The 26,205-nt window shown below is 39.2% G+C and overlaps 1 protein-coding gene across 2 annotated transcripts in view; it reads right to left on the reverse strand.

Moving 5' to 3' along the window:
- PCNT (pericentrin) overlaps positions 1-26,205 on the reverse strand; it is a 470,255-nt gene that overhangs the window by 274,804 nt on the left and 169,246 nt on the right. For both annotated transcript variants that reach the window (XM_053698889.1, XM_053698888.1), the window contains one exon: positions 9,180-9,293. In XM_053698889.1, coding sequence (XP_053554864.1) covers positions 9,180-9,293 — 114 coding nt within the window. The remainder of the gene's footprint in view (positions 1-9,179; positions 9,294-26,205) is intronic.

A 26,205-nucleotide genomic window follows, 5' to 3' on the forward strand; every position in this document is an offset into this window, starting at 1 on the left:
GTGGTTGCATCCTCTCCAGCAGTCAGGTATTATTTACCCCAACTTATCTGGAGTATAATGCCCTCTACAAAGGAGTTTCATGTTCATTTCCAGTATATTTATGGAGGAGGAAGAGGAACTCATCTGTTTATAGATTTTGTGCCATGTTTTGAGTGATTGATGGTCATTGAGCTCTGTTTCCATTTTGCAACATATGACGGGGGATTGTCGCATTGATGTGAAAAGAGTATTTTGTATGAGACGGATAGGATTCCTGTATGTGGATGTGGCATAAAACATAGCATTTCAAATGTTGTGAGGGGTCTAGTTATGTTATGTTTATGTGGGTGGGTGTAAAAGTAGTGTGAGAGTTGAAAGTATGTGAGCCATCTATTAACTCTGGGGTCTGTAATTTCTGCAATTTCTTCTCTAGTTTTGAGTTTACCATTTTGTAAGAGTAGATAAAAAGGTACAGCTCTGCATATTGTTTGGTTAGAGTCCAACAAAGCTAAATGGAAGAGGATGTTGGGATTGTTTGACGTCAGAGGGGGTTGTGGTGTGGAGATAGTTTTATAATTTTTTAGATTTTTTTTCCCAAGTTTTAAATGTTTCAGCTATAGGAGTGAGAGGGTTAGGGTATATTGGTCTGTGTGTGTTTGGGAGCCAGCATAATCCTCCAATCTGTTTGCATTTGATAAGGTCTTGTTCTAGGATTACCCATTCCTTATTGCTGGCGTGTTTGCACCAATCCTTTATTCTAGTCAAAAAGGTTGCAAAGCGATAAAGTCTGAGATTTGGGGTTCCTAAGCCTCCTTTTAATTTGGATCAATATAATGTGTGGCAACTCTTGGGCTTTTGCGGTTCCATATGAAGGAATCTATGAGTTTCTGAAATTTGTAAATTTCAGGGATTGATATGGGTAATGTTTGAAGTATATATAGGATTTTAGGAAGTATTACCATTTTAATTGCATTGATTCGGCCCAGCCACAAGATAGGCTTATGGGCCCAAGAAGTGGAAGTTATGTGAGCTTTTAGAGGGTCATAGTTTAATGTAAGTAATTTATTTAAATTTGGAGAGATATATGCCTAGGTATTTAAGCTCTATTAGTTGGTGGCACAACTGGTATTTTTAAGGAGTAGTAATTATTCGCGTTTTGCCCCTAGGCTAAGGAACTCTAAGAAAAATTAATACGGAAATTGGAAAGGCGGCCATAAGTTTGTAGGAGGGACATTAGAGAGGGAATGGAGGATTCCAGGTCTGTTAGAGTAAGAATGATTAGCATAGAGGGAAGTTTTATATTCCATGCGACCTATAGTGATTCCCCTGATAGTAGGAGAGATTCTGATATATGTCGCTAGGATTTCCATTGCCAAAATAAATAAAAGTTGGGGATAAAGGGCATCCCTGTCTGGTTTCGTTTTTAATATGAAAAGGGTTTGACAAAGAGTCGTTTAACTTAACTTTGGCCGTGGGTTTATTATAAAAGGGCAAAAATTTTATTGATAAATTCTGTGTTAAAACCAAATTTTTCTAGGGTATGTGAAAGGAAAGGCCAGCTTAGACGGTCAAAAGCCTTTTCGGCATCCATGGAGAGTATTACTGATGGAATGTGGTTTCTGGTAGAATATTCTATAATGTTGATAATTTTAGTGGTGTTGTCTCTGGCTTCTCTATGGCGTTTGAATCCTACTTGATTAGTATGGATTAGGTCCGAGAGGAGACTATTCAAGCGTATTGTGAGGATTTTGGAGTATAATTTAATGTTAACGTTCAATAATGATATGGGTTGGAAATTTGCTGGCGTTGTTGCTGGCTTGCCCAGTTTTGGTAGCACTACTACGTGTTTAAGTGTGGGGCGAGGATGTCTTGAAATGTTTGGTAATATTTTGTGGAAAAGCCCCCTGGGCCAGGGCTTTTACCATGTTTAAGAGTTTGTATTGCCTTTAATACTTCTTGTACACTTATAGGGGTATTGTTTCGTGAGAGTTGGAAGGGGGCAGTTCTGAATAAATCTTTCTAGCTTAGAAAGGGTATCAAGGGAAGTATTTGTTGAGTCTATGTTGTATAGATCGGTGTTGCATGAATAGAAATCCCGAAGGATATCTGAGGTACTATTTAATGGAGGTTTATTAGGGAGATGTAATTCGTATATATGTGACTTGTTTTTGTTTTGTTTTTTTAGGTTCTCGCTAAATATTTGTCAGCTCTATTGCTTTCATAGTGAAATAAGCTATTAGTTTTGCGTTGAAGGGCTTGGTATTCTATTTGCAGGTAGTCGAAGAAGGTTATCCTTCCGAGTTGGAGGAATACGTAGATCTTGTTGAGGATGAGTTCTTTCTGCGTTCATTGAGTTGTTGTACTGTTTTGTGCTTTCGGCGCATCTTGGTTTGACATTTTGTAGTTTTAGAATTTGGTCTCTTGGAAGATGTTTGGTGCGGAGCAGATAGCGAGGTTGGTTTCAGTGGTAAATCTAGACCCAAGTCCTTGCTAAATGTTGTCATATCCTCAGGTGACGTGCAAATGAGCCTTTTTGTTATCCTGAATAACCAGTAATTGTACTGAAACCCCCCATCAATATGGGATCTTTTTATTGTGCAGCAAGGTTGTGAGTGGAGGAAATTCCTTTCTGCGTTGCAAGGTTCTTGTGGATAAATCTTGAAAGAACTGTATGACATTCCCTCTGAATCTGATGGATTGTTGTCGGCGTGCTTGATTTATCAGCATTTCCTTTTCCAGGAATTTTTTAAATCTAATAATAATGTCCCTTGGTGGGGCTGTAGGAAAGATGTGTAGTGGACAGCACCAAGTATTTGGAGAGGTACTGGCTCAACTTCTAAAAAGAATGGCCGCCCAATACGGTAATTTTTGGGGATGTAGAAGGAGCGCCAAGAAAAGGCTTTAGTACAAGTATTTAGATAACCTACGGATATACCAATGTTATAAGTATGTGAATGTGTAAGTGCATAGACAAAAATCAATTTTTAAAGCTATCATTTCCATTGCTTTTTCTTTTAACAGATGAATTAGACCCTTATTTTATCTCTCTTGGTTTTATCATTTACTGAATCAAATTAATACTTAGAGAGCTATAGAATAGATTTATCTTAGTTTTGTCTATGCACTTACACATTCACATACTTATAAAATTGGTATATCCGTAGGTTATCTAAATACTTGTACCAAATTCCACCTTGGTGGGGCTGTATCAGGTGGCCTGGGGCGTATGCCCTAACCCATAAAATGTCCTCAGTATATGAAGATTCTTTCAAGGTGGTAAATAAAGCTTGTAGGTATTCGGGGAAATCCCTTGGTAGTATACATTCTGGGATACCTCTGAGATGCAGATTTTTCCTCCTACTTCTATTTTCAAGATCATCAATCTTTCAATTAAGGAGTCAATTGTTTCTTGCTGCGTTGAGGATTTTTAATCAATTCTCAAGATGTCTTCTCTTATCTCTTCGCTATCTGGTTCCAACATGTCCACTCTAGAGCCTAGAGATTTTAGGTCTTGCTTTATTTCAGTCAGTTCTTCTCTTAGGCAGGCTCTGAAGATGTCAGAGATCTCCTGTTTTGATGCAAAGTAAGATCGCATTGAAGCAGGGATTTGGGAGTTGTCACTTGCCGGGATCGTGGGCGAAGGGGTTTGAGATTAAGGACCAGGAGCGGGATTGTCCTTGTTAGTAGGATTTATAGTAGGTGAATGCTCTGTGGCCATGAAATATGAAGACATTGTATGACCTTTAGTGTTTGTCTGCTTTATGTCCCTTTATATAGATGTGGTTAGGCAGAGCAATCAGATTCAGGTTTAGGGTGTCTGGAGCTGCTGCTAGGATGCTAGTAATGCATACACCAGTGCTGCCTCCTGATTAAGTACATGTGGTGGCCATGTTACGCAGTGAGGCCCTTTAAGTGCATGTAAAGTTTGAAGAATGTGTGACCGGTTTAAAAAAATCCTATTAAAAACAGGGGCACTTTCATTCATCAAACTTTACATTTCAACTCATTTTGTTAAAATACTTACCTTTAATTCTTGAAAATTGCTCCAGCGCTTTCCCCGCCCGTCGCAAGTCTCTTCATATGTCAAAAATGACGAATCCAGCTTCCTCTAATCATGGCTTGGCCTGAGGCAATGTTTGCTCTGGGGGGGAAGCCATGAATGGAGGAAGCCGGATTTGTCATTGCTGACGTATGAAGAGGCTTGCGATGGGCGGGGGAAGCGCTGGAGTGGCTTTCAAGAATAAAAGGTAAGTATTTTAATCACAACTGAAATGTAAAGTTTGATGAATGAAAGTGCCCCTGTTTTTAATAGGATTTTTAAAAACCGGGCACACATTCGTCAAACTTTACATTCACTTTATTATTAGGTGTGCTGCTCCTTTTATAGGACGTCTTGTTGCCTGGGAGAGCATGAAGTTGGTGAGGGCTATTTAAATGCCTTGGTCGTGTTTGAGGCTGGCATGGGTGTAGTATGGGCCGGTTTCACCGGTTTATACTTGCGCCTGTTTATATGGCTGATGCAGCGTGGTGTATGGTGCGATGTCTATCAGCAAGATAACAAATCACTTTATAGAACAGTAAACATTGTATTGTTAAATTGATTTCCTATTTGCCGAATTAAGTATTGTTATTGTTTCTTTTTACATAACTTTGTTGTCTGTGGTTATATCTAATCTGCTATTGGTACTAGATATTAGTAAAATAGTTACACCTGATGTGCTAATTTGTGATTGTTTTTGTGATTAATTTGTCGATTTTGTTTTATTCTATTAAAATTATAAAAAAAAAAAAAGTCAACCATGGTATTTTATTTTTGCAGTAAGTAGGGCTGAGTGCAAAGTCAAATACATAATAAAAAGAACTTAGAAATCACTACTCTTAATACTGAAAAATGAGTTGCTCCGTTATCCAGTGGGTATCTTCTGCCAATATTAACAAATAATATTTATTAAATTTTACTAAAAATCTTACATCCCCATGATGGATGACGGAAGATCATTCCTAAAGAAAACAGAGTGGGGAATATCCATCAGGAAAGATTCCAGAGACAGGTAGGTGAAGTCTCCATTCCACTGCTTAGCATGCATAGTTGAAGTGACTGCAATGAAAACTATGCAAATTAAATGGTGTCTCATTAACCATCAGACCCTGTACCACAAGATTCCTGGAATAGGGACTGCAAGTTTGAGCTTGCAATGATCAGACAAAACCAGTTGCAAAGAAACAGAGGCTATGATCACTCCCAGATAAAACCCCAGTATAACGGGTCAGTGAACTGTTGGCAACTTTGACCTTCCAGCCATGACTGCAAAGAAACCAAAGTAGTTTCTTTGTATAAGTGGTTTACTTAAAGAGGGAGATTGAAACAAAATTAAATTAAATTAAACAAATGCTTGTCCAAGTAGATAGTCAAAGCTATTCCCTGAGCTCTGACGATGAATATTAGAACACCCAGGACCTTGTTAAAATCCTGGGAGCTATAGCAAGTAAAGGAGCTGCAAACTGACAATGTCTGTCCAAGAATGCAAAGGAAGGAACTGGTGATGGTCCTTGTAGATAGCAATATGCAGGTAAGCATTTTTCAAGTTATGAGCTGACCTTGGAGAAATAAAGAGAAGATAGATCCGATAGTTTCCATCTTGAAAGAGGAATCCCTCAAGAGCTTGTTTAAGATCTTCAAATCCAAAAAGGGTCTGGATGTTCCCTTCTTCTTAGGGACCATAACTAGAGTGGGATAGAATCCCCTCCTGCATTCTGACAGATAAACAAGAACAATTACTCCCTTGTCCTCTAGATCCTGAAAAACTTGAAGGAATTGCACTTGAGATATGAGAAAGAAGTACCACCCTCAAGGAAGCAGAAGCTAAAAGCTTATTTCATACCTTCATTCCTTATTTCATAATGGAAACTATTTCCATTACTCAGGGATTCTGCCCAGACTGAGACCAGGCTTTCAATTTTCAAATTTACACCAGCTGCCTTCCATCAACGAGTGTGGGTCGGGATGTTACTCTCCTACAGACTTTGCATTGGAAGGTTCTTTCAAAAACTCCTTTGACACCCGTGACCATAAAGAGAAAAGAATCACGGCCGGGACCAAACCACTTCTACTTTTGAAAGCCAACGTTAAAAGATTCTACTTAGAAACTCTATCAGCTGACCAGGACTACAACCAAAGGGCTCTTCTAGCGAAGACACCCAAGACCAAATATTTTGTAGCAATATGGATTGTCTGACTGATTGCACTACTAAAAAAAGAGTGCATCAACTGCAAGCTGCAAATGTGCTCCTGAATATCCTTTTAGGGTTGTTTTTCTGAAACCCAGTCAGATAAAGGATTAAAGGAAAGACACATTGCGTCTGAAACGCAAGCCATATCCACAGCTTGTTGGAATAACAGATCTTCCTGCAGGAAAGCTCTCCAGAGAAGTCCACCAGAAAAAAATCCTAGTCAGGCTTATTAATTTAGAGATGGCCCTGCACCCTCTAGGGATAAATTCCCAAAGTTCCAAAGTAACTACTAGAACAGAAAAGTTTTTTGTTTTTTTTTAAAGTTAGGAGAAGGGGTAAATGGAACCCCAGGATTGTTTCTTTCACTGGAAAGATATCATTGACCAGGACAGGAACTGGAAAAATTCCACTGACTTATAGTTCGCTCTAAATAAAATATCCAAATGTTTTAAAGTCTTATTCTCCCAAGTCTTCAGTAAGGAATATAAATACTCTAGCTTGAAATAAAGGTAGACATCCCCATTATTAGCGAGAAGAATATAAGTATGTGTTCACTTACGTGAAGGCGGCATAATTGCTATAACCTCCATAAAAGATTAATAAAGCCTGGGAAAAACAGTAACGCCATCCAGAGTATTATAAACTAGCGGTGGGTAAACTAAAGGAACAGATGCAGACGTAGACATTTGAGAACATAACTGAAATATGTACTGAAAAGCTGAGCAGGACGACAGACTTGCAAGGCATACATTTAGTAAATACAGTAAATTATTGTAGCAGATCATTAATCTATAATGCATACAATCTTCACCTATTAAGCACCCTATAAAATGTAAAAGGGTGGGCTAGTAAGCCCAGTATAAAATTGTCTTGCATTACAGTGCACCCAAAAACAGAGAAGAGGTTGAACTAAGTTGTACAGTAGAAATAGTTTCACCTATACTGGACCCAATAACATGAAAGTACAGCAGTACATAAAGTAATAAAGCAGCCCTATAACGTTTGGTTGATTAAAGTTCTAAAAATTGTGCCAAAGGGATATATAAATGCAACACAAAAACTATTTAAAGACTCCTCCCTTAGCTCTTGGGCTAAGGATCTTACCCCCTCTGCTAATACATAGCAAGCAGAAATAATATGATAGTTTGATGTGCAGCAGAGCCGTTCCTGCATAAAAAGGATAGAGTTTTATGTGCAGCAGAGCCGCTACATTTAGCCACCAATCAGTAAGCGCTACCCAGGTGCTGAACCAAAAATGGTCCGGCTCCTAAGCTTTCATGCCTGCTTTTCAAATAAAGATATAAAGAGAACGAAGAAAAATTGATAATAGGAGTACATTAGAAAGATGCTCAAAATAGCATGCTCTATCTGAATAATAAAATAAAAAAATTGGATTTCATATACTTTTAAAAAGGGGACACACAGACATACAAATGTAAAAAAAGTGATCACAGTATAATACACTCACATACTAGAAAAATAAATTTTTTGAACACCCTTGTGTCATGCCATCTTAGGACCTAAAGTAACAAGCACCACTATGACATATAAATAGTGATACATTCCCCTGCGTTTTACACAGTATACTAGATTACTGCGTGCCAGGCTCATCCTGAGGTATACGGTGCCTGCGAACCCTGTCTGAAGTCATTCTGCTTAAATATAAACACTTCCAAAAAGACAAGGAGCAAAACCGGAGCCAAGAAGCTTGAATGCAAGTAATTTATTCAGCAATGTTGCATAGGTATAAGGAAGACAATCAAAAACTAGGTGTTTTTGATTGTCTTCCTTATAACTATGCAACATTGCTGAATAAATTACTTGCATTCAAGCTTCTTGGCTCCGGTTTTGCTCCTTCTCCTCTTGGAAGTGTTTACAGATTCAGCGGATGGGAATACCGCTATCCTGCTTACCGAAGCCTTAAGTCCTGCTTATAGCTGATTGGTGCACTACACTATTCATTATTGCCTACCCCATGATCCGGCACCTATCGTAGGCGCGAACGCTCTGACATCAGAGAAGGTGGAGAGCCCACCGAGAAGACGGACGTGGCTGCTTACCGTGGACATGCCCTGTTGACGAGACTCTCGCTTGACTGGAACCGCCAACAGAATTTGCCCATAACACACCATACTACACGTACTAAACGGACACAGAGGGGAACAACGGCTGATGCATATGCAACTGTTGCAAATGAACAGTTAAAGGGACAAGATAAGTACAAGTACTAATACTATCGGAACTCAGCCTCATAACAAATGAATAACACTTTTGACTTTTGCACAATATATGCAAGACACTCGCCAGTCTGAACCCATTAAATACGGAATACCCTTGTATTGAGAACTGAAAACAATAAGTGTTAAAAATCAAAGCTACATTTTCTTTTGTCTCGTTAGAGGCGCAGCACACAAGTGCACATTTAAACTCTATTATCCTTGTTAAAATTGCAACCTGCATTTTTTTGTTGATAGCTGCTTAAATATACACAGATGTGTGCACCTACTAAGAGCCTGCGGGCTGTGTGTGAAAATAGGTATTTACCCAGCAAATGCCCACTCCACTGTTCTTACCCAGATGTCTGTCCTGAGGATAAAGTAGAGAGTCCATTCTGTACTGTAACTAACAGTAGAGAATATACTGAGGGACTACATCTTCATGTCCAAACAGGAAGAAGCTAAAGGAACTATCACAGTGACCCCTGGGGCAGGCTTGTGGCTACTAAATCCTAAATCCCTCTCTTCCAGGACCTATGCATTGAGGTAAAATTTGGGATCCTTAGAACCTCTATCTCTGCCTACTCCTAGACTAGGCAAAGGAAATACTGGGGGAGTTAAGGGATGGTGTAGGGTGACTTTGCCTCCTCCTGGGGGCCAGGTGATTAATTCCCAACAGTAATGAATCGTTGATTCTAAACACCATAAGAAAGAAATAGTGAAACTTTTGTAATATGTGCTACTCATACTCACTCCATGTGTCCTAGAATCCCCTTGATTTTTCAAAGCCTGTTTCAATTGCTCTTCTAGTTTAAGGATTTCTTGCTGAAAGTCATCTCTCTCATGCTCACGCTCCACAGCTTGTTCCTGCAAGACCAAGTAATAAAATAAGCAACATTACCTCTGATTTCTAATTACAAAAACATCTACTGCACAACATGAACCCATAATGTCATAATAAAGATATAATGGTGTAAATTATACTGTTGCTATATCTGCACACAACTGCAGGCATTTTTGGACACCACGCAAACTCAGTATCATATATTAACAAATAAAACAGTAAAAAGTGACAGTCAAAAGATTACATATTAAATTAATCATTGAACTCTTACCACCTTATGAAAGAAAAGAGAAATTATGTGCACTTCAGTTACATATGTTCCTTTAACATAAATATTTTTCTGCAGGACATAAATCACTTGACTACCCACCACCCATGCAAGACAGATTCAAACTTCTAAAAGTTGCTAACCTTTAAGGGGGGTATTATTCTATTCATGTAGTGTAGGCATTACAATTCTACATTTATTTATTTTTACAAACAAAGAGTAAACAATATATATCCTAGATTACTATCACGACAACTGCTCTCCACCCAAAACAGAAAAATGCAATTATAACGTACATTGGTTTTTCAAACTAATATTCATTCAAAAATTCTTGAAACCACCACTATAATCCATTTTTTTAAAGATTTTCAAATGCATTTTTGACAAACAAATTTGCCGTATTTTGTATGTGGATCATTGGATACTTGTATACCAATCAATCAGAACATTTTTAAAGAAGTGTGTCCAAAAAGACAAAAAACTTCACTTGTCATATTCCACACATTTGCCACTTTAACATTGACAAAAAGCCATGTAAGCTGCAAAAAAATGCACAGTTTAAAGTTTTTGCAGATACTAAACTATGACAGCATTTTATTTTTTTATGCTTTTAATAAAGGTGCAAAATAAAGTTCATATCACACTTTTAAACTATAAAATAGGGGGCTTGTCCAAGCTGCAGTCATGACAGGCTGCCATATCAGGAGCTGCGAGGTATTATATTATTTTCCGCCAAATATCTTAGAAATCTCTTCTCATCAAAGCATATAAATGGTATAGCCTGAAAGTGAACTTAGAGAACACTATACAGTATGTCACATTTCAAATCCCGTGGTCTGATCTGGACCGTTGGATCTCAGGTGGCGGCCTATTGTACAGATCCCAACAACCCCCCACCGGTTTGCCAGGTAATTGTCAGGATTTCACACTGCTTTGTTTGCTATTTGCTGCTGACTGTCATTTTACTTACCTCTCTCACTGAATCTGATGCAAAGTGCGTAACGCTGCTCACTCATCTTGGCGCTCTCGTATGTCCAAACTGGTGAACATCATCAGTGTGAGACAGGTTGCAGTCCCAGGATAATGATGTCACACTTATTATTTAAAGGGTCTCTGTTCAGTATGCTTTTGCCCTTGCGTTGTCTCAGACTTGTTCGTTAGTTCCTTGTAATACCTGGCTTGTCTGTCATCCCTTCTGGTTCCTGGTCTTTAGCTTGTTGCTGATCCCAGCTGTTATCCTAGTTCCTGATCCCGGCTGTTTTCCTAGTTCCTGATCCCGGCTCGTCTGACTACTCGCTTTGGCTCCTGACTCAGCTCGTCTGACTACCAGCTCTGACTTTGACTCCTGGCTTGTCATTTGGCTTGTGGACTTTTTATTATTATTAATAAAAAGGAAATTTATGCTTACCTGATAAATTTATTTCTTTTACGATATGACGAGTCCACGGATTTCATCCTTACTTATGGGATATCGCCTCCTGGTCAGCAGGAGGAGGCAAAGAGCACCACAGCAGAGCTGTATATATAGCTCCTCCCTTCCCTCCCACTCCAGTCATTCGACCGAAGTTAGGAAGAGAAAGGAAAAGCCAAGGTGCAGAGGTGACTGAAGTTTAACAAAAATAAAGACCTGCCTTAGAAAATGACAGGGTGGGCCGTGGACTCGTCATATCGTAAAATAAATAAATTTATCAGGTAAGCATAAATTTCCTTTTCTTTTACAAGATATGACAAGTCCACGGATTTCATCCTTACTTATGGGATACAATACCGAAGCTATAGGACACGGATGAAAGGGAGGGACAAAACAGGAACCTAAACGGAAGGCACCACTGCTTGAAGAACCTATCTCCCAAAAAACAGCCTCGGACGAGGCAAAAGTATCAAATTTGTAAAATTTGGAAAAAGTGTGAAGAAACTACAAAGTTGCAGCCCTGCAAACCTGTTCAACCGAAGCATCATTTTTTTAAATGCCCAAGAGGAAGCCACAGCCCTAGTAGAATGAGCCGTAATTCTTTCAGGAGGCTGCTGTCCAGCAGTCTCATAAGCAAAACAGATGATACTCTTCAGCCAAAAAGAAAGAAAGGTAACCGTAGCTTTCTGGCCCCTACGTTTTCCAGAAAAATCAACAAATAATGAAGATGATTGACGAAATTCTTTAGTCTCCTGCAAGTAAAACTTCAGGGCATGGACCACGTCCAAGTTATGTAACAGACGTTCCTTCTTAGAAGGATTAGGAAAAAATGAAGAAACAATTTCCTGATAAATGTTTTTGTTGGAAACAACCTTAGGAAGAAAACCAGGTTTGATACGTAACACTACCTTATCGGAATGAAAAATAAGATAAGGAGACTCATATTGTAATGCCGAAAGCTCAGAAACTCTGCGAGCAGAAGAAATAGCAACCAAAAATAAAATTTTCCAAGATAAGAATTTAATATCTATGGAATGCATAGGTTCAAACGGAACCCCTTGAAGAACATTAAGAACTACATTCAAAGTCCAAGGAGGAGCAGTAAGTCTAAACACAGGCCTGATTCTAGTCAGAGCCTGACAAAAAGATTGAACATCCGGAATTTCAGCCAGACGTTTGTGTAGCAAAATAGATAAAGCAGAAATCTGTTCGATTAAGGAACTTGCTGATAACCCTTTCTCCAATCCTTCTTGGATAAAAGATAAAATCCTAGGAATCCTAATCTTACTCCATAAGTAGCCCTTGGATTCCAATAAAGATATTTACTCCATATCTTATGGTAAATCTTTCTAGCAACAGGTTTACGTGCCTGGATCAAGGTATCAATGACCGAATCAGAGAACCCTCGCTTAGATAAAATCAAGCGTTCAATCTCCAAGCAGTCAGCTGCAGAGGAAATAGATTCGGATGATGGAAGGGTCCCTGAATGAGAAGGTCCTGCCTCAATGGGAGCTTCCATGGCGGCAGAGAGGACATGTCCACCAGATCGGCATACCAAGTCCTGCGAAGCCACGCAGGAACTTTGAAAATCACTGAGGCCCTCTAGCAATCTCCCGGGGAAGGAGAGCAAACGGTGGAAACACATAAGCTAGGTTGAATGACCAAGGCACTGCCGAGGCATCTATCAGAACGGCCTGAGGATCCCTGGACCTGGATCCGTATCTCGGGAGCTTGGCATTCTAACGAGATGCCATAATAACCAGCTCCGGTCTGCCCCATCTGAGAATCAGGTTGGCAAAGACCTCCGGATGGAGTTCCCATTCCCCCGGATGAAACGTCTGTCTGCTCAAAATATCCACTTCCCAGTTGTCCACTCCTGGGATGTAGATTGCTGACAGATAACAAGAGTGAGCTTCCGCCCACCAAATTATATTGGATACTTTTGTCATCGCTAAGGAACTCCTTGTTCCTCCCTGATGATTGATGTAATCCACAGTCGTGATGTTGTCCGACTGAAATCGGATGAAATTTGGCCGAAAGCCAAGCCTGAAGCCCCTTAGTGTGATCAGCATATATAAACCTCCTGTAGTCCTGCAAGAAGATGAAGCCTGAGTTAATTGCAGCTTAGGCCATCACCGAAAGGGTAGCATCACAGTATGGGAGGCACAGTGAGAATTATGTCACACAAGTTCCCATTGCTTTAAAGCCACCAAATGCTTCTCTTTTGATACTGAAGAGATGGGTCTGGTCTAGGCTACACCCTAGCTCAAAGTAGCACTCAGTGGCACTACTTTAAAAATAATAAACACTTGATTGAAGAATCTAAAACTAACACCTCACTTTACCTCTTCCTATCACTAACACAGTCAAAGAGAATGACTGAAGTGGGAGGGAAGGAAGGAGAATATATATATATATATATATATATATATATATATATATATATATATATATATATATATCTCTGCTGTGGTGCTCTTTGCCTCCTCCTGCTGACCAGGAGGCGATATCCCATAAGTAAGGATGAAATCTGTGGACTCCTCATATCTTGTAAAAGAAAGGTGTGATTATTTTTGCACTTCATGTCTCAGTCTGTTTCCTGGTACCCTGACAGTAATCGCACAACAGATGTCTGCTAGTTGGACTATAAAAATTTATTTTCCATGAGGACTGAGACTAGCTACATCAAATTTGTATAATACCCACTATTATTTTAAGTGAAATTATGCTACCTGTAAACAGCCCGAGTTGTTCCGTGAAAATCGGAGAGATACTGGATAAATGGGAGCACCAGACCTTGCGGCTACTAGATGACTACTTTTGCAGCCTTCAACACCAGCTGAAAGAAGCCTTCTCAAAAACATAATTTATGTAAGAACTTACCTGATAAATTCATTTCTTTCATATTAGCAAGAGTCCATGAGCTAGTGACGTATGGGATATACATTCCTACCAGGAGGGGCAAAGTTTCCCAAACCTCAAAATGCCTATAAATACACCCCTCACCACACCCACAAATCAGTTTAACGAATAGCCAAGAAGTGGGGTGATAAGAAAAAAGTGCGAAGCATAAATATAAGGAATTAGAATAATTGTGCTTTATACAAAAAAGCATAACCACCACAAAAAAGGGTGGGCCTCATGGACTCTTGCTAATATGAAAGAAATGAATTTATCAGGTAAGTTCTTACATAAATTATGTTTTCTTTCATGTAATTAGCAAGAGTCCATGAGCTAGTGACGTATGGGATAATGACTACCCAAGATGTGGATCTTCCACGCAAGAGTCACTAGAGAGGGAGGGATAAAATAAAGACAGCCAATTCCGCTAAAAATAATCCACACCCAAACAAAGTTTAAAACTTATAATGAAAAAAACTGAAATTATAAGCAGAAGAATCAAACTGAAACAGCTGCCTGAAGTACTTTTCTACCAAAAACTGCTTCAGAAGAAGAAAACACATCAAAATGGTAGAATTTAGTAAAGTATGCAAAGAAGACCAAGTTGCTGCTTTGCAAATCTGAACAACCGAAGCTTCATTCCTAAACGCCCAGGAAGTAGAAACTGACCTAGTAGAATGAGATGTAATCCTTTGAGGCAGAGTTTTACCCGACTCGACATAAGCATGATGAATTAAAGATTTCAACCAAGATGCCAAAGAAATGGCAGAAGCCTTCTGACCTTTCCTAGAACCAGAAAAGATGACAAATAGACTAGAAGTCTTTCGGAAATTCTTAGTAGCTTCAACATAATATTTCAAAGCTCTAACTACATCCAAAGAAAGCAATGATTTCTCCTTAGAATTCTTAGGATTAGGACATAATGAAGGAACCACAATTTCTCTACTAATGTTGTTAGAATTCACAACCTTAGGTAAAAATTTAAAAGAAGTTCGCAACACCGCCTTATCCTGATGAAAAATCAGAAAAGGAGACTCACAAGAAAGAGCAGATAATTCAGAAACTCTTCTGGCAGAAGAGATGGCCAAAAGGAACAAAACTTTCCAAGAAAGTAATTTAATGTCCAAAGAATGCATAGGTTCAAACGGAGGAGCTTGAAGAGCCCCCAGAACCAAATTCAAACTCCAAGAAGGAGAAATTGACTTAATGACAGGTTTTATACGAACCAAAGCTTGTACAAAACAACGAATATCAGGAAGATTAACAATCTTTCTGTGAAAAAGAACAGAAAGAGCAGAGATTTGTCTTTTCAAGGAACTTGCAGACAAACCTTTATCCAAACCATCCTGAAGAAACTGTAAAATTCTCGGAATTCTAAAAGAATGCCAGGAAAAATGATGAGAAAGACACCAAGAAATATAAGTCTTCCAGACTCTATAATATATCTCCCTAGATACGGATTTACGCGCCTGTAACATAGTATTAATCACAGAGTCAGAGAAACCTCTTTGACTAAGAATCAAGCGTTCAATCTCCATACCTTTAAATTTAAGGATTTGAGATCCTGATGGAAAAAAAGGACCTTGTGACAGAAGGTCTGGTCTTAACGGAAGAGTCCACGGTTGGCAAGAGGCCATCCGGAAAGGATCCGCATACCAAAAACCTGAGAGGCCATGCTGGAGTCACCAGCAGAACAAATGAGCATTCCTTCAGAATCTTGGAGATTACTCTTGGAAGAAGAACTAGAGGCGGAAAGATATAGGCAGGATGATACTTCCAAGGAAGTGACAACGCATCCACAGCTTCCGCTTGAGGATCCCTGGATCTGGACAGATACCTGGGAAGTTTCTTGTTTAGATGAGAAGCCATCAGATCTATTTCTGGAAGACCCCATATTTGAACAATCTGAAGAAATACCTCTGGGAGAAGAGACCATTCGCCCGGATGAAACGTGTGGCGACTGAGATAATCCGCTTCCCAATTGTCTATACCTGGGATATGAACCGCAGAAACTAGACAAGAGCTGAATTCCGCCCATACCGGAATTCGAGATACTTCTTTCATAGCCAGAGGACTGTGAGTCCCTCCTTGATGATTGATGTATGAACGATTCTCTCTTTAGAAGAGGCCAAGACTGAAGAGCTCTGAAAATTGCACGGAGTTCCAAAATATTGATCGGTAATCTCACCTCCTGAGATTCCCAAACCCCTTGTGCTGTCAGAGACCCCCACACAGCTCCCCAACCTGTAGGACTTGCATCTGTTGAATTACAGTCCAGGTCGGAAGAACAAAAGAAGCCCCCTGAACTAAACGATGGTGATCTGTCCACCACGTCAGAGAGTGTCGTACAATCGGTTTTAAAGATATTAATTGAGATATCTTTGTGTAATCCCTGCACCACTGGTTCAGCATACAGAGCTGAAGAGGCCGCATGAAAAACGAGCAAAGGGGATCGCGTCCGATGCCGCAGTCATAAGACCTAGAATTTCCATGCATAAGGCTACCGAAGGGAAAGATTGTGACTGAAGGTTTCGACAAGCTGATATCAACTTTAGACGTCTCATGTCTATCAAAGATAGAGTCATGGATACTGAATCTATCTGAAAACCTAAAAAGGTTACCCAAGTCTGAGGAATCAATGAACTTTTTGGTAAATTGATCCCCCAACCATGATGTTGAAGAAACAACACAAGTCGATTCGAATGAGATTCTGCTAAATGTGAAGACTGAGCAAGTACCAAGATATCGTCCAAATAAGGAATACCACAATACCCTGTTCTCTGATTACAGACAGAAGGGCACCGAGAACCTTCGTAAAAATTCTTGGAGCTGTAGCTAGGCCAAACGGCAGAGCCACAAACTGGTAATGCTTGTCTAGAAAAGAGAATCTCAGAAACTGATAGTGATCTGGATGAATCGGAATATGCAGATATGCATCCTGTAAATCTATAGTAGACATATAATGCCCTTGTTGAACAAAAGGCAGGATAGTCCTTACAGTTACCATTTTGAATATTGGTATCCTTACATAACAAATTCAATATTTTTAGATCCAGAACTGGTCTGAAGGAATTTTCCTTCTTTGGTACAATGAAGAGATTTGAATAAAACCCCAGTCCCTGTTCCAGAACTGGAACTGGCAAAATTACTCCAGTCAACTCTAGATCTGAAACACATTTCAGAAATGCTTGAGCCTTCGCTGGGTTTACTGGGACACGGGAAAGAAAAAATCTCTATGCAGGAGGCCTTATCTTGAAGCCAATTCTGTACCCTTCTGAAACAATGTTCTGAATCCAAAGATTGTGAACAGAATTGATCCAAATTTCTTAGAAAAAACGTAATCTGCCCCCTACCAGCTGAGCTGGAATGAGGGCCGCACCTTCATGTGGACTTAGGAGCTGGCTTTGATTTTCTAAAAGGCTTGGATTTATTCCAGACTGGAGATGGTTCCCAAACTGATACCGCTCCTGAGGATGAAGGATCAGGTTTTTGTTCCTTGTGGTGACAAAAAGAACGAAAACGATTATTACCCTGGAAAGAAAGGGAAAGCAGAGTAGACTTAGAAGACATAACAGCATTCCAAGTCTTAAGCCATAAAGCTCTTCTAGCTAAAATAGCTAGAGACATATACCTGACATCAACTCTAATGATATCAAAGATGGCATTACAAATAAAATTATTAGCATGTTGAAGAATAAAAATGCTATGAGAATTATGATCTGCTATTTGTTGCGCTAAAGCTTCTAACCAAAAGATGAAGCTGCAGCAACATCCGCTAAAGATATAGCAGATCTAAGAAGATTACCTGAACACAAGTAAGCTTTTCTTAGAAAGGATTCAATTTTCCTATCTAAAGGATCCTTAAGGAAGTACCATCTGCCGTAGGAAGAGTAGTACGCTTAACAAGAGTAGAGACAGCCCCATCAACTTAGGGATTTTGTCCCAAAACTCTAATCTGTCAGATGGCACAGGATATAATTGCTTAAAACGTTTAGAAGGAGTAAATGAATTACCCAAATTATTCAATTCCCTGGAAATTACTTCAGAAATAGCACTAGGGACAGGAAAAACTTCTGGATTAACTACAGGAGATTTAAAAACCTTATCTAAACGTTTAGATTTAGTATCAAGAGGACCAGAATCCTCAATTTCTAATGCAATTAGGACTTCTTTAAGTAAAGAACGAATAAATGTCATTTTAAATAATAAAGATTTAAATAAATAAAGATTTATCAGCATCAACCTCTGAGACAGAATCCTCTGAACCAGAAGAACCATTATCAGAATCAGAATGATGATGTTCATTTAAAAATTCATCTGAAATATGAGAAGTTTTAAAAGACTTTTTACGTTTACTAGAAGGAGGAATAACAGACATAGCCTTCTTAATGGATTTAGAAACAAAATCTCTTATGTTATCAGGAACACTCTGAGTATTAGATGTTGACAGAACAGCAACAGGTAATGTAACAGTACAAAAGGAAATATTATCTGCATTAACAGTTTGTCATGACAAAACAGTACAAACAACAGCTGGAGGAACAGATACCTTAAGTTTACAGTAGATACACTTAGCTTTGGTAGCTCCAGCCCCAGGCAGCGATTTTCCAGAAGTATCTTCTGACTCAGTTTCAACGTGGGACATCTTGCAATATGTAATAGAAAAAACAACATATAAAGCAAACATTACTTGGCGCCTAAATGTTTTTGGCGCCAAAAATGACGCCACATCCGGAACGCAGACACTTTTGGCGCAAAAGAACGTCAAAAATGACGCAACTTCCGGCGACACGTATGACGCCGGAAAAAGAAGAAAAAAAAACATTTGCGCCAAAAAAGTCCGCGCCAAGAATGATGCATAAAATGAAGCATTTTCAGCCCCGCGAGCCTAACAGCCCACAGGGAAAAAGTCAAATTTTTAAGGTAAGAAAAAAATGATTTATTCATATGCATTATCCCAAATATGAAACTGACTGTCTGAAATAAGGAATGTTGAACATCCTGAGTCAAGGCAAATAAATGTTTGAATACATATATTTAGAACTTTATAAAAAAGTGCCCAACCATAGCTTAGAGTGTCACAGAAAATAAGATTTACTTACCCCAGGACACTCATCTACATGTTGTAGAAAGCCAAACCAGTACTGAAACGAAAATCAGCAGAGGTAATGGTATATAAATAAGAGTATATCGTCGATCTGAAAAGGGAGGTAAGAGATGAATCTCTACGACCGATAACAGAGAACCTATGAAATAGACCCCGTAGAAGGAGATCATTGAATTCAAATAGGCAATACTCTCCTCACATCCCTCTGACATTCACTGCACGCTGAGAGGAGAACCGGGCTCCAACCTGCTGCGGAGCGCATATCAACGTAGAATCTAGCACAAACTTACTTCACCACCTCCATAGGAGGCAAAGTTTGTAAAACTGATTTGTGGGTGTGGTGAGGGGTGTATTTATAGGCATTTTGAGGTTTGGGAAACTTTGCCCCTCCTGGTAGGAATGTATATCCCATACGTCACTAGCTCATGGACTGGAAAGAAATTACCTACATAAGCTCCAGACTGAATTGCTAGTCCTGCAATACTTAATGGAGACACCCAAAATTCACATGGCCCTGGGAAGCCAGCAAAGAACTGCAACGAAGTAGATGACCATGTCACAGTGGTGACTCCAGGTGTTGGTGGTCGAGAAAAGGAACTTTCCACGGCCGAAATAAAACAAAAACGCATATACCCTGGTACACAGGTTGAGGACCAACATGGCGATTTAAGTGGGGATACAATGCCTGTTACAGTTGTAGCTGCTCTCTCAGACGATGTGAAACCTATACAGCTCATGGTTCATTTACTTAAACGTCTGAAGCTAGTAGGCTCTGCCGCTTTCACCAGTAATTTATACGGCATACGTCCCTAAGCTTATACGAGTGTACACATGGTCTGTCAACATCAATATTGGAGATCGTTCTTTGACTCTGGGAAAACACCAGAGAGCCTGACTTGCCCTAATGTGAAGATGAGTAGATAAGGTTACATGGTATTGGGGCATACTAAGTTCCTACAGCCCTCACAAAAGCTGACGAACCAATGTTTAATAGAGGTTTTTCGTGTGTTTTTTTTGTTGTTGTTGTTGTTGCAAGCGGTCCAAGTCCACATGGGGTGTTGGCTAGTTAATTATTCCTTTACCAACTACTGCTCAGTAAAGAGGGAGAGTGTATATGTTTTATCCTACGCTGGGTATAATCCTCTTGCAAGACAGTACGAGTACCCATAAAATGGTTATCTTTTTGTATATTGCTTTAATTTACTGTTTAAAATTAGTTATATTCCAGTTTAGATAACTTTATAATAACTTTAGCAAGGAAAGTATATTCCTCCCTACTGTTGCTTAATATTTTTGATATGGTGGGTAATATATTCGCATACTTAGAAATGTTCACTTAGATTGCACAATGACTGCATCCTGTGAGTGAGAAAGTGTGAGGCTTATATTTTAGCTAACTTTCATACAGGTGCTACCTCTGTTTGAAGCTCCCTTTGAATCAAAATTCTAGCTAAATATTATACATTGTAAGCACTAATACAAGAATTTTATTTTGGCCATATAATATAAGTTATCTATTTTCTGAGCTTCTAGTACTTGAGTATTATTGCTTTCTAGTATATACACTATGGGTGGCGATGCAAGAAATGTTTAAGTTACATATAGAATTTATTATTTATTATATCATACTAGTGTTAATATAAATTAACATCAGTTGCCTGCCGCCGGGGGCGGCTTGGTTATTTTACCCCTAGATAGAATTTACTTACTGAGACTTGTTAACAAGTTTTTTTTCCTAAAAACTCAGATTCTCGTCTGATACTAACTGCAGTAGACAACATTCTAAATTACATAAGTATGTATAGTATCTATCATGGTTTTTCTAGCAGTCTGATATTTTCAGCATATTTTTATATGTATGCTAAATGGCCATATTTCTAAATTATGCACACAATTAAATATACTGACCATAACTCCCAGTTTTTTAGACCATTGGAGGTATTGTGTTGTATTCACCATTTGCTTTGCTTCCCCAATTGAATTGAAAACACGCAACTAGCCTGTTGAACTTACTTGTTGTATAAATAATCTTTACAGAAATAATCTACCTGATAGAAACATATATCGACTAGGTTTATAGATATAGGAATATGGCATTCCCTTTTTACGGATAAGACCTCCCCTATACTTTTAATATTCTCCCCTGTCTCCCAGAGTTTTCATGGTTAATAATATAACTATTATACAATTTAGAGCAATTACAGTCTTTAGTCCTCACTACGATAATATATAGTTCATTACATATGATTAAATAATAAAAAACTGAGGTTCACTAAAAGTAACCCATGAGTGGTTACCTACATGTCAATATACCCTCCATTAAACTAATTACCTACCTTCTCATTTGAGGTCCAAAAGTGGCCTCCTGTGTGTTTTGGAGGGTTCACAATGTATATGGCACAATAATTATGTCAGTTACTGTAAGCATTATTCTTTGTCCCACTGTTCTGCTGTTATCAATGAACCTATATTACACATATGCCTGCTTGAGTATACAAGACTGTCATGTAACTACAATTTTTGCTACATTCTGTATTTGTGCATTGCCTAAACCTCAATAAAAAAAAAAAAATACGCTACTACATGTTAATTTGTGTCATCAAAAGTAATTTTTTTACATTATTAGTTAAGATAAAAAACCTGCTTCTAAACATATAAGGCAACCGTCATTAAAATTGGATTAATGGTATCCGTTGTTTTACTTATGTTTTAGCCAAGTAACTTTCGCTTCCATAAAAATACCTGAAATGTACTTGAAAAAGCTTGTGATACACCTGTTTTCTATACATTTTTGTTTATCGTGTGTTAAACTAGATTTTGCCGTTTTATCATTATGAAAGTTTTTCTATAGACTGAAATACACCTTACACGGATTTATAGTACCACTCAATGCAGTAGAATTACATAATTCACAAGTACATAATAACAAGATAATGCAATAACACTTAATAAGCAGTAGTTGTTTTTTTTTCTGACAAATTAATTTTTTCTATTTTCCAGCCCCCTGTATCATGTGACAATCAGCCAATCACAGACTAGTAAACGTATACCCTGTAAGCTTGTGCACATGCTCAGTAGGATCTTGTTCCCCAGAAAGTGTGAATATAAGAAAACTGTGCAAAATTTGATAATGGAAGTAAATTGGAAAGTGTTTTATAACTGCATACTGTATCTGAATAACAAGTTTATTTTGACTTGAGTGCCCCTTGAAAAGCAAAAAACAAGCCCCACCCTCACACACAATTTTTTTCCATGTATGAATTCAGTTTTAGAACGATGGTTTTAATTAAAATATATAACGTTAAAGGGACATAAAACCCACATTTTTTCTTTCATGATTAAAGGGACAGTCTAGTCCAAAAAAAATGTTCATGATTCAGATAGGGCATGACATTTTAAACAATTTTCCAATTTACTTTTATTACCAATTTTTCTTTGTTCTCTTGGTATTCTTAGTTGAAAGCTTAACCTAGGAGGATCATATGCTAATTTCTTAGACATTGAAGGCTGCCACTTAAGAATGCATTTTAACAGGTTTTTCACCACTAGAGGGTGTTAGTTCATGTTTTTCATATAGATAACACTGTGCTAAACTGCAAGTCTGTCAAAAGAACTGAAATAAAGGGGCAGTCTGCAAAGGCTTAGATACAAGATAATCACAGAGGTAAAAAATATATAAATATAACTGTGTTGGTTATGCAAAACTAGGGAATGGGTAAACAAGGGCTTATCTATCTTTTAAAACAATAACAATTCTGGTGTAGACTGTCTCTTTAAGAATAGCATGACATTTAAACAACTTTCCAATTTACTTCATTCTATTGATATCCTTTGTTTAAAAGCATATCTAAATAGGTTCAGCACCTGCTGATTGGTGGCTGCACATAAATGAATTGTGTGATTGGCTCACCCATGTGCATTGCCATTTCTTTAATAATGGATATCTAAAGAATGAAGCAAATTAGATAACATAAGCAAATTGAAATGTGGTTGAAAATTGTATTCTCTATCTGAATCATGAAAAGATAATGTTGGGTTTCATTTCCTTTTAAAGATCAAACATGGAAAAAATCCTAGGAGACTATTAAGGTGAAGTTTGATCAGATCGATAGCTACTTCATTGTATCTAATTTCCAAGAATAGGAGATACAAAATAGAAAAGCAATGTTATCCTTGGTTGATGGACCTCCCCAAAAACAAAATATGTATTTATAAGTCTAAATTTAAAATCAGGTGAAAACATATATACTTCCACCTCACTACTCCAAACTTCTTACAGACTGACCCATTTTAATGTCAGCCAGCAAGCAAAAAACTAAATGTATGCTTACCTGATAAATTATTTTATTTCCTGGCATGGAGAGTCCACAAATCCATTCTAATTACTAGTGGGAATTCAACTCGTGGCCACCAGGAGGAGGCAAAGAACGCCCCAGCAAAGCTTTACGTATCCTCCCACTTCCAACAATCCCCCAGTCATTCAGCCGAAGGAATATGGAAAGAGAAGAGGACACAAAGGGTATAGAGGTGACTGAAGTTTAGAAAATGACAAAAGGCGTCTCAAAATTTAAATAAGGGCAGGTTGTGGACTCTCCATGCCAGGAAAGAAAATCATTTATTAGGTAAGCATAAAATTTAGTTTTCTTTCCAATGGCATGGAGAGTACACAAATCCATTCTAATTACTAGTGGGAACCACCCAAGCTAGAGGACAAAGAATGGAAGGGAGGGAGAACAAGACCGGCATACCTAAACGGAAGGCACCACCGCTTGAAGAACTTTCCTTCCAAAAGAAGCCTCAGCAGAGGCAAAAACATAGAATTTGGAAAATGTATGCAACAAAGACCAAGTGGCCGCCTTGCAGATTTGCTCCACAGAAGACTAGTTTTTAAAGGCCCAGGAAGAAGAGATAGCCTTAATGGAATGAGCCGTAATCCTCTCAGGATGCTGTTGTTCAGCTGTCTCATAGGCCAATCAAATGACACTTCTCAACCAAAAGGAAAGAGTAGTAGAAGTGGCCTTCTGGCTCTTCTGTTACCAGAAAACACCACAAAAAGTGCAGTTGATTGCCGAAAATCCCTAGTAGCCTGCAGACAAAACTTCAAGGCATGCACAACATCCAGGTTATGTAACAGACGTTCCTTATGAGAAGGATTAGGACAGAACGAAGGAATGACAATTTCCCGATTCTTAGTGTAGTCCGAAACCACCTTAGGAAGAAATCCCAATTTGGTAAGAAGGACCGCCTTATCTGCATGGAAATGAAGATAAGGGGGGGGTCACACTGTAGAGTCAAAAGCTCTGAGACTCTACGAGCAGAAGAAACAAAACCTTCCAAGACAATAATTTAATATCATAGGCTCAAACGGAGCCTGCTGCAGAAGAACATGATTAAGGCTCCAATGAGGAGCAACAGTTTTAAACACAGGTCTGATTCTGACCAAGGCCTGAACAAAAGATTGAACATCTAGCAAGTCGGCCAGACGTTTATGCAAAATAATCGAAAGGGCAGAGATCTGGACCTTCAGAGTACTGACTGACAAGCCCTTACCAGGCCCTCCTAAAGAAAAGACAGAATGTGGGGAACCCTCACCTGACTCCAAGGGAAACCTCTAGATTCACACCAGTAAAGATATGTACGCCACACCTTATGGTATATCTTGCGAATTACCGGCTTACGAGCCTGAATCATGGTATCAATAACCTTCTCTGAACGCCTAGTCTTCTCTAGGCGAGGTTTTTCAATCTCAAAGCAGTCAGCTTTAGAGAATCTAGGTTTGGATGTAGAAACCCCTTTCTCAGGGGTAATTTCCACGGGGGAAAGGATGACATCTTAACCATATCCACAAACCAAATTCTGTGAGGCCAAGCTGGAGCAATTAGAATCACCTAAGCCTGCTCCTCTTTGATATGGGCTATCACCCGAGGGCAAAAGGAGGAAACAGGTAAATTTGACAAAAGTCCCATGGAACCGCCAGAGCGTTGGCCAGAGCTGCTTGCGGATCCCTTGATCTTGATCCGTATCTTGGAAGTTTGTCGTTTAGACGGGACGCCATCAGATCCAGCACCGGAACTCCCACTTAAGAGTTATCATTGAGAATACATCCGGATGGAGGGCCCACTCCCCTGGATGAAAAGTCTGCCTCCTCAGATAATCTGCTTCCCAGTTGTCCACCTCTGGGATGTGGATGGCAGAAATGTGACAATTGTGAGACTCCGCCCACTAAAGAATGCAAGTCACCTCCCTCAAAGCTAAGGAACTCTGTGTTCCTCCCTGGTGGTTGATATATGCCACCGAAGTAATGTTGTCCGATTGAAATCTGATAAACCAGACCAAACTCAGTTGAGGCCAGGCTATCAGTGCATTGAAAATTGCTCTCAACTCTAGGATATTTTTTGGGAGGGCAGACTGCTCCTAAGTCCAAATCCCCTGAGCTCTTAAGGAACCCCAAACTGCTTCTCAACCCGAAAGGCTGGGTCCATAGTCTCAATCTCCCAAGATGGTCTCAGGAAGCATGTGCCGTGGGACAGATGGTCCTGAGAGAGCCACCAGGACAGGGAATCTCTCGTCTGGATGTCTAAGGCTATCCTCAGAGAGAACCGAGTGGTCTCATTCCATTGTCTGAGCATGCATAACTGTAGAGGTCTCAGATGGAAACCATAAAAAAGGAATAATGTCCATGGAAGCCACCATTAGACCAATGACTTCCATACACAGTGCCACTGAGGTACAGACAGAGGACTGAAGAGAAAGGCAGGAGGCAAGAAGTTTGGATTTTCTGGCCACTGTTAAGAAAATCTTTATGGAGGTCGAGTCTATGATTGTCCCCCACCCCCCCCCCCCCAAAAAAAAAAACATACCCTGGTATCTGGTACCAGGGAACTCTTTTCCAGATTCACCTTCCACCTGTGAGAGTGGACAATCAACAACAGAGAATCCGTATGAGATCTTGCTAAATGAAAAGATGGCGCCTGAACCAAGATATCGTCCATGTAAGGTGCCACCGCAATTCCTTGATATCTGGCCACAGCCAGAAGAGCCCCTAGAACCTTCAGAAAGATTAAAGGGGCCGTGGCTAGGCCGAAAGGAAGGGCTACAAATTGGAAGCGTTTGTCCAAAAAGGCAAACCGCAGGAATTGGAAATGTTCCTTGTACATAGGAACACGAATATACGTGTCCTTCAGGTCGATGGTAGTCATGAACTGACCCTCCAGAACTAAAGGGAGAATGGAACGGATAGTCTCCATT

This window comes from Bombina bombina, chromosome 1 (assembly GCF_027579735.1).
Source record: "Bombina bombina isolate aBomBom1 chromosome 1, aBomBom1.pri, whole genome shotgun sequence".
Classification (NCBI taxonomy): domain Eukaryota; kingdom Metazoa; phylum Chordata; class Amphibia; order Anura; family Bombinatoridae; genus Bombina; species Bombina bombina.